Genomic DNA, 14,353 nt, shown 5'->3' on the forward strand with positions numbered 1-14,353 from the left:
AGTCACTGGCCGCCATCTTGCTACTCCCTACTCTCACAGAATCCCATAGGATTTGGTTGCAACAACAAGCAGTTTTCTGACTGTGTGAAAATATTTCACAGGTAATTCTACAGTCAGTGGATGTACTAACACTATTAACTACTAGGAAATTAGGTGCTGAAATATTTGACATGTTATTCATTTTAAATATATATATATGTATATATAAGTATGTGTATATGTATATATATATATGTATACACATATGTAAATATATGTTTTTGTACATTGTTATTTATATATTTATAAATGTTAAACATATATATTTAAATGAATAAAATGCAAAATATTTCAGCACATGACTTTCTCAGTACTTCATATTTTTAGAACATAACATAAAAGTATATGGCATTTGACATTTTAAGTCTTAAGCCCCCCCTGAACATGAGAAAATCCTCGTTAATCGATGCTGTAGCGCACATACTCCCTAGTTACTGGGGGGAAATAGGGAGTACCAATATGGCGACTGGTGGCTTCAAAGCACTCCAGTGTATTATATAGCTCAGTGGTTGGAACCGCGCGTTTATTGGCGTTTACGGCTTGCCATAACGGGCTGCTATATCATCCCTACTGGAGCGTCGCCGCGTTGCACGTTGCTAGTTAGTTGCAATGTTGTAGCTAGTAGCACGGTAGTCATTCCTTGGCTGGGAAAGAGACTCTGCGTTTGAATTAATCAATCCTTAACCCTCAACTACTCGTAGCTTGACCCTCCAGCGGCTGTCAGCAGAGATTTACCAACAACTCCGTCGCTGTCTAGTAGTCGTGTACTCCTCGCCCGTTAGCCTACCTACCTAACTTGCTAGCTAGCTAGCGCGTTAGCCACGTCTGACCGTTTCCTCCTCCCCGTTCCTGAGCGAGCTTTCTTCGGTCCGGCTGGGAGACCATGGCGATGAGGCAGACGCCGCTTACCTGCTCCGGGCACACCCGGCCTGTGGTTGACCTGGCCTTCAGTGGGATTACCCCCTATGGATACTTCCTCATCAGCGCCTGCAAAGGTGAGGCTTCTTAAAAGAGCTCCAGCTAGCTAAACTGTTACCTTGTTCCCTCGGAGGGGAGGGAAGCCAAGTATCCCAGTCTTAGTTTGAGTTGTGCGGCGCTGACACCTGATGCAGGTCGGGGTTGAACTTTCCAACTGGTTCCCTGGGCTTTGCTTCAACAATCTGCTCCATCTGGAGTTCTGGTTCTTGTCCTAGGGTTCTGTAAGGTTTTTGAATAAATAAATTTAAATAAAAAAAGCAAGCAGTGACAGGATGATCCCCTTTTATACACGGGTCAAGTTAGTGGAAATGGTGGGACTTTAGTTAATTAATCAGCGTTTGATTGAGTGGTGCATCTCCAAATTAAAAGTTGAATGGTATATTAATGTATTTCAGGAAATTATTCAGAGTAGGGCTGCGTAAAATTAGGAAAACTTTGTAGTGAGTAGTCTGTGCAGCTACTGGAAAAAAAATGTCATTACCATCTTTAAAAAATAACAAAAACAAAGTGTTTCGGCCCTCCCAAGTTCCAAAACTAAAATTTGCCTAGAAAGGCTGTGGGTGGCAACAGGTGGTTTGCTTCTTGAACGCACTTCTGACTTGATTGTTTGGAAAATAAATAAAAGTTAGTTTTTTTTCCCCCTGCAGAAATATGGACTAACGATGACTTAAATAAAAACAGAAGTTAGGTTAATCTGATGTTACAAGTTCAGAAAAGTGTTAAATTTTTTAGAAAACCTCCGGCTGTCACGCTAGACATTTGACAAATTAAAGCCATTTCCATCACGTCCGCCGGCATGTTCTTAGTCACTTTAATTCATGGGAGGGTGTAAAAATGACCAAAGTAATCTAAACAATTCTAAATAGAAAAATTACAGATTTTGGTTCCATACAAATTTAAGTATATTCTGTCCAGAGAAAAAACTAAATTGATAGAATTTATGGTTTACAAAAATTGGACATAAAAGGCCACAACACATAGCTATATTGGGAAAAAAATGCACCTGGCTACATCTGAAAGTCAAACAACTCGATTTAAGCCTCTTGATGACTTTTCCACAACATAGTAATGTCCTCAGAAAACCTTTTCCTACTGCATGCAGCACAAGAAGCATCGCCACTAATGCCACTGGTGTAGAGAGCCCAGATATGGCGTTCTGGTGCAGCTCGCTGATATTTATAGCAGTCCAAGCAGTTCTTTGCCATATTGCAATAACGATGCATTTGCAACATATCATGCGTTCCTAGTACAGTGTATCCACAGTTGTTCAGAAATGGCTGACTGTATTTCTTCAAATATACCTTCAGGATATTATTGATTGGTCATTATGCTGTGTGCTGTGTGTAAATGTGGACATTTTGCTGCAGTTTCTCATTAGGTTAGGTGCATCTAATTACATTTTCTTCTACTCCTTCATTTCAGAGAGTGTCGGGCTTTAAAGGGCAGGCCTTTACCTGCCCTCCCACTACATTATAAGAGCAGAATCATCGTGTTAACTACTAAGAATGAGGGCCAAGGAAGAGGATCCAGCCTAAGTCTAATCCCGGTTGATAATGCTGTGATCTAAGGCTGTTCTCGTCTCTTTTCTCTCCTTCAGATGGCAAGCCCATGTTGCGCCAGGGAGACACAGGGGACTGGATCGGAACGTTTCTGGGTCACAAAGGCGCTGTCTGGGGAGCCACTCTGAACACGGACGCCACCAAGGCGGCCACTGCCGCTGCGGATTTCACAGCGTGAGTGATCCTGTGCAGCCGATTCCCGGCCGCCTGGACCCAAGTGGAGATTTCTTCTGAGGCGATTGTACAATGTCGGTTTTGTGGCCTCGATCCAAATGCAGTTAGAAACTTTATTTAAACAGGCTATTTGGTGAATCTTTATTTTCCCGGTTTTATTTTATTTCATCTCTTTTATTTGCACTTAATTTTAGCAGTTATAAGACGGTTAAAAAAATAGACTTTATTTACTGGCTGATCAAAGAGAGCGTTAATCAGGAGGACTCAAGGTGTCTTTGGAGGAGCTGCGGAGCTCAGCTGTGCTGTGGAGATTTCCCCATGAACTCAGTCCAGAAAAACTGGGAAATGGAGCCACGGTGGTATGGAAAATTTGTTTGCCCCCGTTCCTGATTTCTTATGTTTTTGCTTATTTGTAACACTTGCGTGTTTCACAGCATCAAAAACATTTAAATAACACAAGAAATACTTTTATTGTCCCACGATGGGGGAATTCGGGCTCAGACCACACGAGTACACAGAAAATGCAGTTTTTAAATGAATGTTTTTATTATCAAGGCAGAAAAATAATCCAGACCTACATGACCTTGTGGGGAAAAGTTGATGCCCCCCCCCCCCCCCCCCCCCCAAACCTCATAACTGGTTGGGCCATCATAGTGGAAACAACGGCAATCTCGCTTGCGATAACTTGCAGTGAGTCTTTTCCAGCGCTGTGGAGGAATTTTGTCCCACTCATCTTCGCAGAATTGTTGTAATTCAGCCACATTGGAGGCTTTTCCAGAATGAACGGCCTTTTTTAAGATCATGTCGCATCTCAATTCAGGCCAGGACTTTGACTAGGCCACTCCAAAATTCATGGGTTCGGCTATCACAAAGTCTTCCAGGTCCTGCAGCAGCGAAACAGCCCCAGACATCCCACCACCATGTTTCTCTGTTGCTATATTCTTTTTCTCAAATGTGCTCTGACTCATACGACAGATATAACGGGACACGCACCTTCTGAACAGCTCAGCTTTGGTCTCGTCAGTCCACAGAATATTTTACTGAAAGTTTGAAACTCTTAAGGTGCGCTTTCTGGACTCGTCTCTGTAGTAATAATTGGATGAATCGTACAACTCAGGCCTTCGCTTAACGAGCGACGATAACGTGTAAATCGGACGCTCGGACCGCCACATTTACGTTTAGGGTTTTTTTTCTTTTGAGGGGAATCTTGGTACCTACCCAGCTGTCAGATTAAACCCTCCTCTGTGGTTTTGCAGGAAGGTGTGGGATTCTGTAAGCGGAGACGAGGTCCTCTCACTGGCACACAAACACATCGTCAAGTCTGTCAGCTTTACTCAGGTTGGTTCAGTTCTGCGCCGCTGTCCTTTCACTGCGTCTTCCAATACGTCTGCTTGTTTTTAATCCAGGCTTTAACTGAAGAGCTGCTTTGTACAAATGTAAAAATGTAGGATTTCCTGTGACCTTTTTGAAAGGGGGCTTCATCCTTCCAGGCTTTCTGAAGACCATAGAATGTCTTTTTTAAATCATTTTCAGCTCGATGATTCTTCTTTTTATACTGTTTCTACTTGCATCTGGGGTGTACCGCTGCGTTAGTCTGCACTAACTAGCTGCTTGTGTTCTCCAGGACAGCAATTTGCTGCTGACTGGAGGAAACGACAAGCTGCTGCGTATCTACGATCTCAGCAAACCTGAAGCTGGTAAGTCAGCGTCCACTTCCACAAGCAGGGAGACGTACTGCCTGGCTTCTAGGTAACGCGGCAGAGGTTGGGTTCTTTATTCCTGTTTTCGCTGATGTGGATTTTGTTAGCATAAATCATTTTTATATTAAATTAAGCTTGATTGTTTCCTTCCTTCTGTCCTTATTGCCAGGGTCCGTTTTAAAGCTTCCCACTATAGAAATAAATATTTAAAAACTGAAGTGTAATACTTAGCCCATAGGAAATATGGCTACAACTCTATCTGTATTCAAAGTAAAAATAGAAATTGGTTCCATCTGTTAATGTGAGATTTCTGCATGAATAAAACAGGAAGTGCTTTTATTTTGAAATGTCTTTATAACGACATAGTTATCGCCTGTTAATCCCTTTGCTTGTATTGTCCACCTCTCTTGTTATGTAGCCATTTTGAATTTCTTTTCTTTTGTTAGAGGTTTGACAAAACGGTATACATGTTAGGTTTGTTAGATCAGCGGCCCTCAAACTGGGACCCCCGGGGGTCCGCAAAACGGGTTGGGGGGTCGGGCCTGAGGAGGCACTGCTGAGGATGCGTCAGGGTTGAGCTGAGTAACACACTGGACAAATATTTAACTCCGTCCACTTCATCAAGTAAGATAAAAGCCAAATCAGCTAAAATTAGGAAGTATGACAACAGTTACATGGAGTTTGGCTTTATGGAGAATGAGGATTTAGATATTTAAAAAAAAAATGAATTCCTAATGTATTTAACAGTACGAAAGGCGTTTTAAAAAAATACTATGAACATGATGAATCTAAAGGGGTCCTTGGAAAAATGTTATCGCTGCTAAGGGTCCCTGGCCACGTAAAGTTTGAGAACCCTTGAGTTAGATAATATAACATGAAGAGTGACAATGTACTGAGTGAAAATTTAGAAGTTAATGAAGAAAACAAACTGCTTACATTTTTTGTATATATGACAGTCAGCTTATAGGTGAGATAAAAAGGCTTTTGTAGGAAGGATAAGTTTAGATTGTTCTAATCAAAGTCTTTTATTCCGAGTTTAGTGTCAGACGCTGTAATGAAGCCACCGCTGATGGAACAGGTTAAAAGCCCACGCTCAGCACATGTCCCCAGTTAATAAATCCTTCCCTTTAACTGAAATGTCAACTTTTATTAATAGACAAAAACAAAACATGAGTATGAAGGACAGCCACTGCTTCATGCAGGCAGTAGCAGCGGTGTTGCCCTAGTTGATCGTTGACTCGACTGCGTGTGTGTGTTGCAGCCCCCCAGGAGATTGCAGGTCACAGCTCAGCCATAAAGAAATCTCTGTGGTGCAACAACGACAGTCAGATCCTCTCTGCTGCTGATGATAAAACTGTCAGGTTGGTATTTTTTGCTTCTCCTGGGAACTACTTTTCCTGCATGTTGGTGTCAGACTTCGGGTTAAAAAGATACCGATTCGTCAATGCTGGGTTCACGGCGACGGTGTGGAGTGATTTGCGTTGTACAGGGGAAAGCCGGACAACGCAAAAAAAAAAAAAGCGAACAGACTTAAATCTCTCTCTGACGCTATGGGCATTAATGGGTCTGCATTAATCATGAAGTGGTGCTGATGCTGAAGAAAAAAAAAAAAGAGAAATACAAAGAAACCTCGTAAGGAAAGTGCAGCAACACATTTGAACAACTCTGGCTTCTACTAAAGATAAATACTGTATTTTTCCCGCATACTCTGGCGTACTTAAACGTCCGTGAAAGTCAGTGTGGAGTCCACCAAGCTCACAGTATGCACACAGTACGCCTGAGTATGTGGGAGCCTTTAGGCAGCCCTGAGTATGCCCTAGCAACAATAAATTATTAAATAAGTATTACTTTATTAAATAAAGTGAGTTAATTCAATATAAAAGTTACATTTATTTTGGCCTTATGTTAGAAACAGCGCAGTGTAGTCAAACAGAGAGCTGTGTACGTGAAGGGGCGGAGTGATATTACACACTTGGGAAGAATATTTAGTGCGCCTTATGGTCTGAAAAATACAGTATGATAAAATGCTGCATAGTGATAAGATTATAGATGGTGTTGCAGAAAACAGTCGGTTGCTGCAGAGGTTACTCATAGAGTGAATAATGTTGGTTTATTATTCCACTTCTTTATTTTATCAGGTTAAAATTAAGTTTTTGTTGCCAGGAAACAAACTGTGGCTTTGTTATAGCTTACCTTTAAGGCTATATACTGTATGTTGCTGTATATTATATTGACCATCTGAGAATAAAAATCACCACATGTAACTGATATCTACCAATATTTCTCATTACAATCCTTTATTTTAACATTTGCTCTCCATACTCATCACAAGTATCTCTGCACTAGTGCTTTATTTTCAAATCTTATTGTTCAAACATTATGAAAATGATCCCAGTTTCTAAGAGGGAGGGAGAATAATTTAGGTTTACATGCACTTTAATGTTAATACAGTACTGTCATGTTTTCACTTTTGTTCTCCATATTGATTTTAATGCACTGGTATACTATGGCTGTGACAAAATGTAAGTAAATATCTAAAATGTAAAGATCGGTACTCATAAAAAAATTGTTTAATTCTACTTAAATTAATCAATATCGAATCTTGACCCAAAGAATCAAAATCGAATCGAATTGTGAGGCTCTGAACGATATGCAGCCCCAGTCTGACTTTAATCTCATGCAGACCGGCTGCTTTTAGCGGACAGCTGTAAACGGTGTGTGTCTGTATCCAGGCTCTGGGACAGTAGATCCATGGAGGAGGTGAACACTCTGAAATTTGACGCGTCTGTGAGCAGCATGGAGTATGTTGTCGATGGGGAGATACTGGTGATAACGTACGGGAAGACCATCGCTTTCTACAACGCTCTGAGGTAGTCCCACCCTCGCACCACAAACACTTCAGTGCTCCACACGTGTGCTGCTGGGTAAATGTGCGCCACTTTCCACGTGTTGACGCTCATTCTGCCTTTTGTCTCAGTGTGGTTCTAAGAAGTAGCACCGATACGTTTATGTATTTCTAAACGCAGTGTGTATTTATGTATGTTTACTCAGGTAAAACATTATTTTCCCAGCTGATTGGTGGCCCTCTTACCATGATTACTATGGAATCCAATTTGTTTGTTTTTTTTAAGCTTGGATCCGATTAAAAGTGTGGAGGCACCAGCTACCATCAACTCGGCCTCCCTCCATCCAGAGAAGGACTTCTTTGTGGCTGGTGGTGAGGACTTCAAGCTCTACAAGTTTGACTACAGCACTAAGGAAGAGCTAGGTGAGAGCGCCGACTTTTTATTGCCTGTTTTTTACCCACAGATGAGTGGCTTCAGGTGATTGAACAGAGGGACGTTCAATCACCTTATCAATAATGCAGATTGTTTTGAAACTCGGTGCCCTATATATAAAACCTATTAAGCCAGGCATACATTATATGATATTTTCAATTGTTCCACTCAGATGCAGCTCAAACTGTACGATGAAACCGCAGGGTTTAAAAGTTCACTGCTCACCATGTCTGTTCTTACACTGTGCGGCCTGATGCTCTGACACGACCTGACTGCTCACACCGTACGTCCATAAACCACACGTTGGACTCAGCCCAGTAGAGAGATGGCGCTTGTCAGACGTCTGTTCGGAATCCAACTATAAACAGTAGAAGAAGAAAGATGGAAGTGTCAGTGCTCACTGTTGAATATGAGGCTCACTAGAACAAAACGCGCTGCCTTGGCAATTCTAAGAGTTGCTTCTCTGTAGTTTGACTCTATGTCAGATGTACCGCCACCATGCTCTTCTCCACTCCTATGGTTTCGTCTAAGAAGAAGAAGAATTCCCTTGTTTGCAAACGTGCAGCGCGAGAGGTTGGGGAAAATTGGCTCGTAGCTCTGCTTCAGCAGCAGGACGCGCTCTCGATCACTCACAAGGGCCGACTGAATTTCAAACATGTTTGATTTTCATCAACCCGTCTCGTTACCCCCTGTATACTACAGGACGCACGATGCAGCTGAAACTCACCCCGATCCAAAAGCATTCTCGCACGACTGAAGAATCGTCCCAAAAACGCCAAAAAATCGTACATATGTCCGGTTTTAGTCGTTATTGCAGCCGTCCAGAGTCTGACTACCAACCTTTGGGCCGTTCCTGCATGTCTTCAACAATTTCCTGTCCTATTACTGTAAATGAAGCCACCACTGCAACAAAATCCTAAAGAATTATTGCCATCCTCCAGAACATAACTAGGTTGTCAGTAAGAGATGAAACATTGGCGTTATCTGTAAAACCTGATTTGTGTTTTTGTTTGTGTTTTGATCCAGTTGTTTTCCGAGTTAAACCTGAGAGAGACCCAATCCTAGACAAGTTATTTAAGGAAGTTTGATTAATGCCACCATTTTAGACATGATTAATCTATCCTGAGTTAACGGATCAGTACCAAAGGCTTTTAAAGTAGCTGCAATTAAACCTTTACTTAAGAATGAATTAATCTTTAATATTCATGGTTTAAAAAGTAAAGTAAATGAAGTTCTGGTTGGCTTCTCCTCAGATAAAAGCAAAAAATAGAAAAGGAAATATAAAATATATTACATTATTATATTGTATTAGCAGTGGTGATAAAGTGGTTTTTACAGTTCTGTTTCTACTTCAGGTGAGTGGGTTAATGGAGGCTATAGCTACAGTTTGTCAGTCTTTGTCTTTGTTCTGGTTATTCAGAGCCTTCTACCAGAACGTAGAAGAACCAAAACAAACTTTATTTTTTCTTTCCCTTGCCACTTCGAGAACAAGAACAAATTTCTCGGTTCTTGCAGATCATGTAGCAAGTTAAAGTCACTAATGATATTCTCATGGCCTCAGATAACGGACTTGTCTGTACTTGTCTTGTACAGACAATATTCTATACATGCTGTAGGGATTCATGTAGCAGTGCTAGGCTGGTTTAAATCTTATTTGTCCGACAGGTTCCACTTTGTTCGTGTTAGAGGTTTTTTTTTTTTGCACTCTTCGTTGTTCCATATGTTCCCAACAGATCTGGTGCCACCAGTGTTTTCAACACACCTCTGTTATATTGAGAAAAGTAAAAACATGTTAAACTGTGTTTTAATCACATTAGCCCTTAAGTCCAAGCTTCCAGCTTCATCTGAGGTCTTCACTGCTCCTCCTCTCTGCAGAATCCTATAAAGGCCACTTTGGTCCGGTGCACTGTGTGCGCTTTAGTCCTGATGGGGAGCTGTACGCCAGTGGCTCTGAGGACGGCACGCTCCGGCTGTGGCAGACGGCGGTGGGGAAAACATATGGCCTGTGGAAGTGTGTTCTACCCGGTAACTCCAACTTTGAACATTTTTTATTTTATTTTTTTCACCTCGTCAGAAGGGCTGGAACAATTCCTTGAATTAAGAAAATATCGTCGAGGCAAATTCTCTTGCCTCGGCTTCTGTTCATGTCATATACCGTGATACAGCTTCTTTTTTCTTTTTCTACATAGTCACATATTCTACAGGGGTTAGTTGTTTTGGATGTGCAACTTGCTTCTGTTTACATTGACTGTGATCTAGAGGGGGGGGAGACAAACTTTGACAAAAAAAAATACCCAAATTGTTTTGTTGCTCTTTCAAAGACAGAGAAGTAATAAACTAGGTTATTTTACCAAAGTGGTAATCAAAGTTAATACTTTTCTCTTGATGCAGTGAAACCTTGCTCTGAGGATGACCAAGAATCCCCTTTACATTTTATAACGCTTAAAAACACTTTATAACAATATCAGTTTCTAACAACTTGTATTTTACAACAGTGCCATATCTCATCAGCTAGATCAAATTAACAGTATAAAAGGTTTTTAGCCTGACAATTCACTGCAGGCAAAACAAAAGATGAGACGACGTTCACTTGCTGCAGCCACAGCACGGGACTTTTATAGCTAGCCATGAGCCAAAGTCACCAAGAAATATATAGACATGAAACGGACGAGCTGAAAATGTGGTGAAAGTAATGTCAAGACACTAATATCAAATACAAACAACAGTTACATTAAGTTTTCTACTCTCTCAGAAGTTTATTAATATTATTTGTCCCCAGACCTTCATAGCCTTGTTCCCTCAACGCAGAGAAGCTGTTGCTCAGAGGAGCACCCAGAATCCCTTGCTACTCATTTAACTGACTGCAGGTTCAGACCAAACAGCAAATGGTGCTGTTGTCAAATTTAGCAGGATTTAGCTATAATCTTTCTGTAACTCCCTCCAATTCGAATAATGGACACAAGGCGTTCTTTGTGTTTACTGGCATTTATTCAGACACAGGTGTCATCGATGATGCCGTGAGAACTGTTCAAAAACATAGAATAATCAACATACAATAGGGCATTCTCATGGAGAATAAACAATGAGTAATTGCAACAATATAAACTTTCCTGAATTAGTAGGTTGACACCCTTGTGTAACATTTAGAGACATGTGACTAATTAACTTAACATATCACAAACAAATATATTCCTTTATAGAAACACAAAATAAACTTTGTTTACCTCCTTGGCTGCATTAAGTTGAAGGGGTTAATAAAAATGCATCTTACAGCACCATCTTCTTCAGGAATGTGCAAACCCAAAAATCTTCCTTGCAAACGTCATGGACAGGGAAAAATCCAGCGTGCTGCCCTCTACCAAATCTAGCGTTTATTTGAACTATCGATCCGACCAGAAACAACACACTGAACATTGGTTACATCCTGGAAAGTTAACAGATATTCCAAATGTGCATTTTTACCCTCAATTGTCGAATTCTATTAAATCAACAATGTTTTTTAACATATTTATTGCAAATTAAACTATGAAATTAACTTAAACAACATAACTGCTCTTGATGGCAGTTACATTTTCCAAGGACCTGTTTAACCGCAACTCCTGTGCTGGATTTTCTGAATCTTCAGCACAAAGCGGTTGTTGCACGAGTGCAGTGGAGAAATAATGCAGCCACACATAATCAGTCTATGGTTGGAGCCACAGGCACAAGGATCCTCAGATGTGGAAAAAAAAAAAAGAAGTTTAAAATTAGCTGTAATGATGTGACGCAAAAATAAGCTTTAAATGACTGTTGTGCTTTGAAAACAAGAGGCTGATTTAAATTTGTTAGTTTCATACTTTAGATATTTTCTAAGCCTATTAGCTCTAAAATATTTGATCTGTAAATGGAAGAAAACTATAAATTATCCTCTGAACTGTTTCACTGTAATTTTTAAGTTGGACTGCATGATCCTAGAAGACCATTAGTGATATACTTCTTTAAAAGCTGCCATGAAGATATCAAGTATGAAAAAGAAAACAGATTTATCATATGTGCTACCAATTCTCTGTAATCTTTGGCATCTTGATGACTGTAATGTGTCAGAATGGGGAATTTCTTGTCGATGTGACGTTGGCTGTTGCTGTTTTGTGTCTCCAGAGGACCTGGGAACAGAGAACTCTGAGCAGCTGTACAGCTCCACCCCTGAGATCAAAGCCTGATGACAGAGCGGCTGTGTTCTGGAAGCAGCTAAGGAACAGGAGAGACAAAGAGGAGATGAGCGTGAAAGGGTTGCTATAGTGTCTTTTACCAGGCCATATCAAGAAACAGAGTCCAGAACATCTCCATCAGCCAGGAACTGATGTTGGTATTGTGACTGCTCTGTTTGTCATTGACCAATTATCATACACCCTTTTCTTTTTAAAGTCCTTCGAGGGCAGTTTGGGCTGCAGAGGAAAACAGTAGAGCTGTGAGTCGAGGCTCCCTGCTGCCTGCTTTCTCTCTGATCAGCCACGTTCTGAAGACCTCAACTTCTTTTTAAATTCCTTGTATCAGCGCAAAAGCCCAAATGTTAAGATGCTTGGTTCAGTTTTTGGTTTTCTATTGAGCTTTTAAGAAGCTGGGCCACAGCATTTGTTTTCAGTTCATAGTTACAGGAATACCAGAAGTAGTTGCACAGGTTGTGCTAAAGGCAAGGTGCTTTCATTTCTCCCAACAGGATGACTTTGAGTATTTGCTGGTGTTTTACTGGTTCAGTCATATATAAAAAAAGAAAAAAGTGTCCAAAATAAAAGAAAATATTGTTTTGTGAGGACATGGAAATGAAAGAATTGTCACCGGGATTTTCCATGTTACTTTTTCAGTTGTGTCCAATGTGAAATAAATTAACTTTGGTTTTATTTCTAAGTAATGCACAGAGCCCAGTGTTTGGTGTTTTTATTAATCTGTCCATTTTTAACACACATCGTCAACGGTTAAATACCAGGGTTTCCGGTACATTTTTATTCTCTTTATTGTAAATGAGCAGGGTCCAAATCAGGATTTTATTTCAATGTAAAGGTGGACAGCGGAGTGCGGGGCTGGCGTGGATGTATTCCCTTAGCGGATCGCATTGCGTAGCATTCGTCAGGCTAATATTGTCTTTTCTGACCTACCCCGAGTCAATCTTAATTTGTCTTGAAAATATCGATGTCCATTTCTGCCAACGCATGTTGCATCCCTTTCTGGAGTTTATGTTCCGTCAACTAGTCTTTAGCTACACTTCCATGTAGAGCCATCTACTTGGAGTTTTATTCTTTCCAGCTGACAGTTCCCTTGTTCTCCCCGTTTCTTGTCAATGAGCCAGCTGCAATAGAACATTACGTATTCTTTTTTGCCAGGTGTTGCCTTTGCAGGCTAAAACTCCTCTGACCAGCTGTAGGCACTTTAACAGGCAAACTCTCACTAGAGGATAGACAGTATGTTGCCAGGGGTATTTGTTCACCCATCCACGTCAAAACCAGCTGTTCCAGTCTCTTCCATGTTCACTGGTGTATCAAACCAAGCACCAGGTATGAAGACTGTTTCTACAAACATTAGTGAAGGAACGGGGTCGCTCTCAGAAGCTCAGTGGATTACAGCGTGGTTCTGTGATGGGATGCCACCACTGAGCTATATACTGGAGTGCTGATTTTGCCGAAAAACTGAAGTCACTGGCCGCCATCTTGCTACTCCCTACTCTCACAGAATCCCATAGGATTTGGTTGCAACAACAAGCAGTTTTCTGGCTGAGTGAAACGTTTCACAGGTAATTCTACAGTCAGTGGATGTACTAACACTATAACTACTAGGAAATTAGGTGCTGAAATATTTTACATGTTATTCATATTAAATTTATATATATATATGTGTGTGTATACACATATGTAAATATATGTTTTTGTATATTATTTATATATTTATAAATGTTAAACATATATATTTAAATAAATAAAATGCAAAATATTTCAGCACATGACTTTCTCAGTACTTGATATTTTTAGAACATAACATAAAACTATATGGTATTTGACATTTTAAAAGTCTTAAGCCCCCCCCCCCCCCCGAACATGAGAAAATCCTCGTTATTCAATGCTGTAGCGCACATATTCCCTAGTTACTGGGGGGGAATAAGGAGTACCAATATGGCGGCTGGTGGCTTCAAAGCGACTCGTTCTAACAGACGGTGATTAGCACTCCAGTGTATAATATAGCTCAGTGGATGTCACCTGTCCAAGTCCAGTCGTGAAATTTCGCTCCTAGATGCAGGTCCTGGGTCATATTATTAAAATATAATGAAAAAGTAGTTTTTTTTTTGTTGTTGCAGTAATTCCATTGAAAAAGTAAAGCTTGTATAGTATATTTACTCATCGCACACACTGATATATTTCAAGTGTTTATTTCATTTTGGTGATTATAAGGGAGAACAAACGAAAACCCCAACTGCAGTATCCAAGAAAATTAGTATATCGCAGAAAATATCCGATATTAGACACCGGGGCCCCGTTTCAGAAAGAACGGCTGATCTACACTGAGTAGAAAGTTGCTACTCTGAGTAGTTCTACCTGACGCTGTCATACTCAGCGTTTTTGTTTTCAGAACAGGTGACGTCAGTCAGGGAACTAAACTC

At 40.6% G+C, this 14,353-nt stretch overlaps 1 protein-coding gene across 1 annotated transcript; it reads left to right on the top strand.

Moving 5' to 3' along the window:
- Positions 1-580: 580 nt before the first annotated feature.
- LOC118566603 (serine-threonine kinase receptor-associated protein-like) lies at positions 581-12,471 on the top strand. The gene is made up of 9 exons (XM_036149136.1): positions 581-1,034; positions 2,615-2,750; positions 4,007-4,088; positions 4,375-4,447; positions 5,712-5,811; positions 7,183-7,320; positions 7,582-7,718; positions 9,604-9,753; positions 11,866-12,471. Exons 1-9 carry the CDS (start codon positions 923-925, stop codon positions 11,925-11,927), a joined length of 990 nt encoding a protein of 329 aa, XP_036005029.1. The 5' UTR covers positions 581-922; the 3' UTR covers positions 11,928-12,471.
- Positions 12,472-14,353: the final 1,882 nt, after the last annotated feature.

This window comes from Fundulus heteroclitus, chromosome 17, assembly GCF_011125445.2.
Source record: "Fundulus heteroclitus isolate FHET01 chromosome 17, MU-UCD_Fhet_4.1, whole genome shotgun sequence".
NCBI classification, from domain to species: Eukaryota; Metazoa; Chordata; class Actinopteri; order Cyprinodontiformes; family Fundulidae; genus Fundulus; species Fundulus heteroclitus.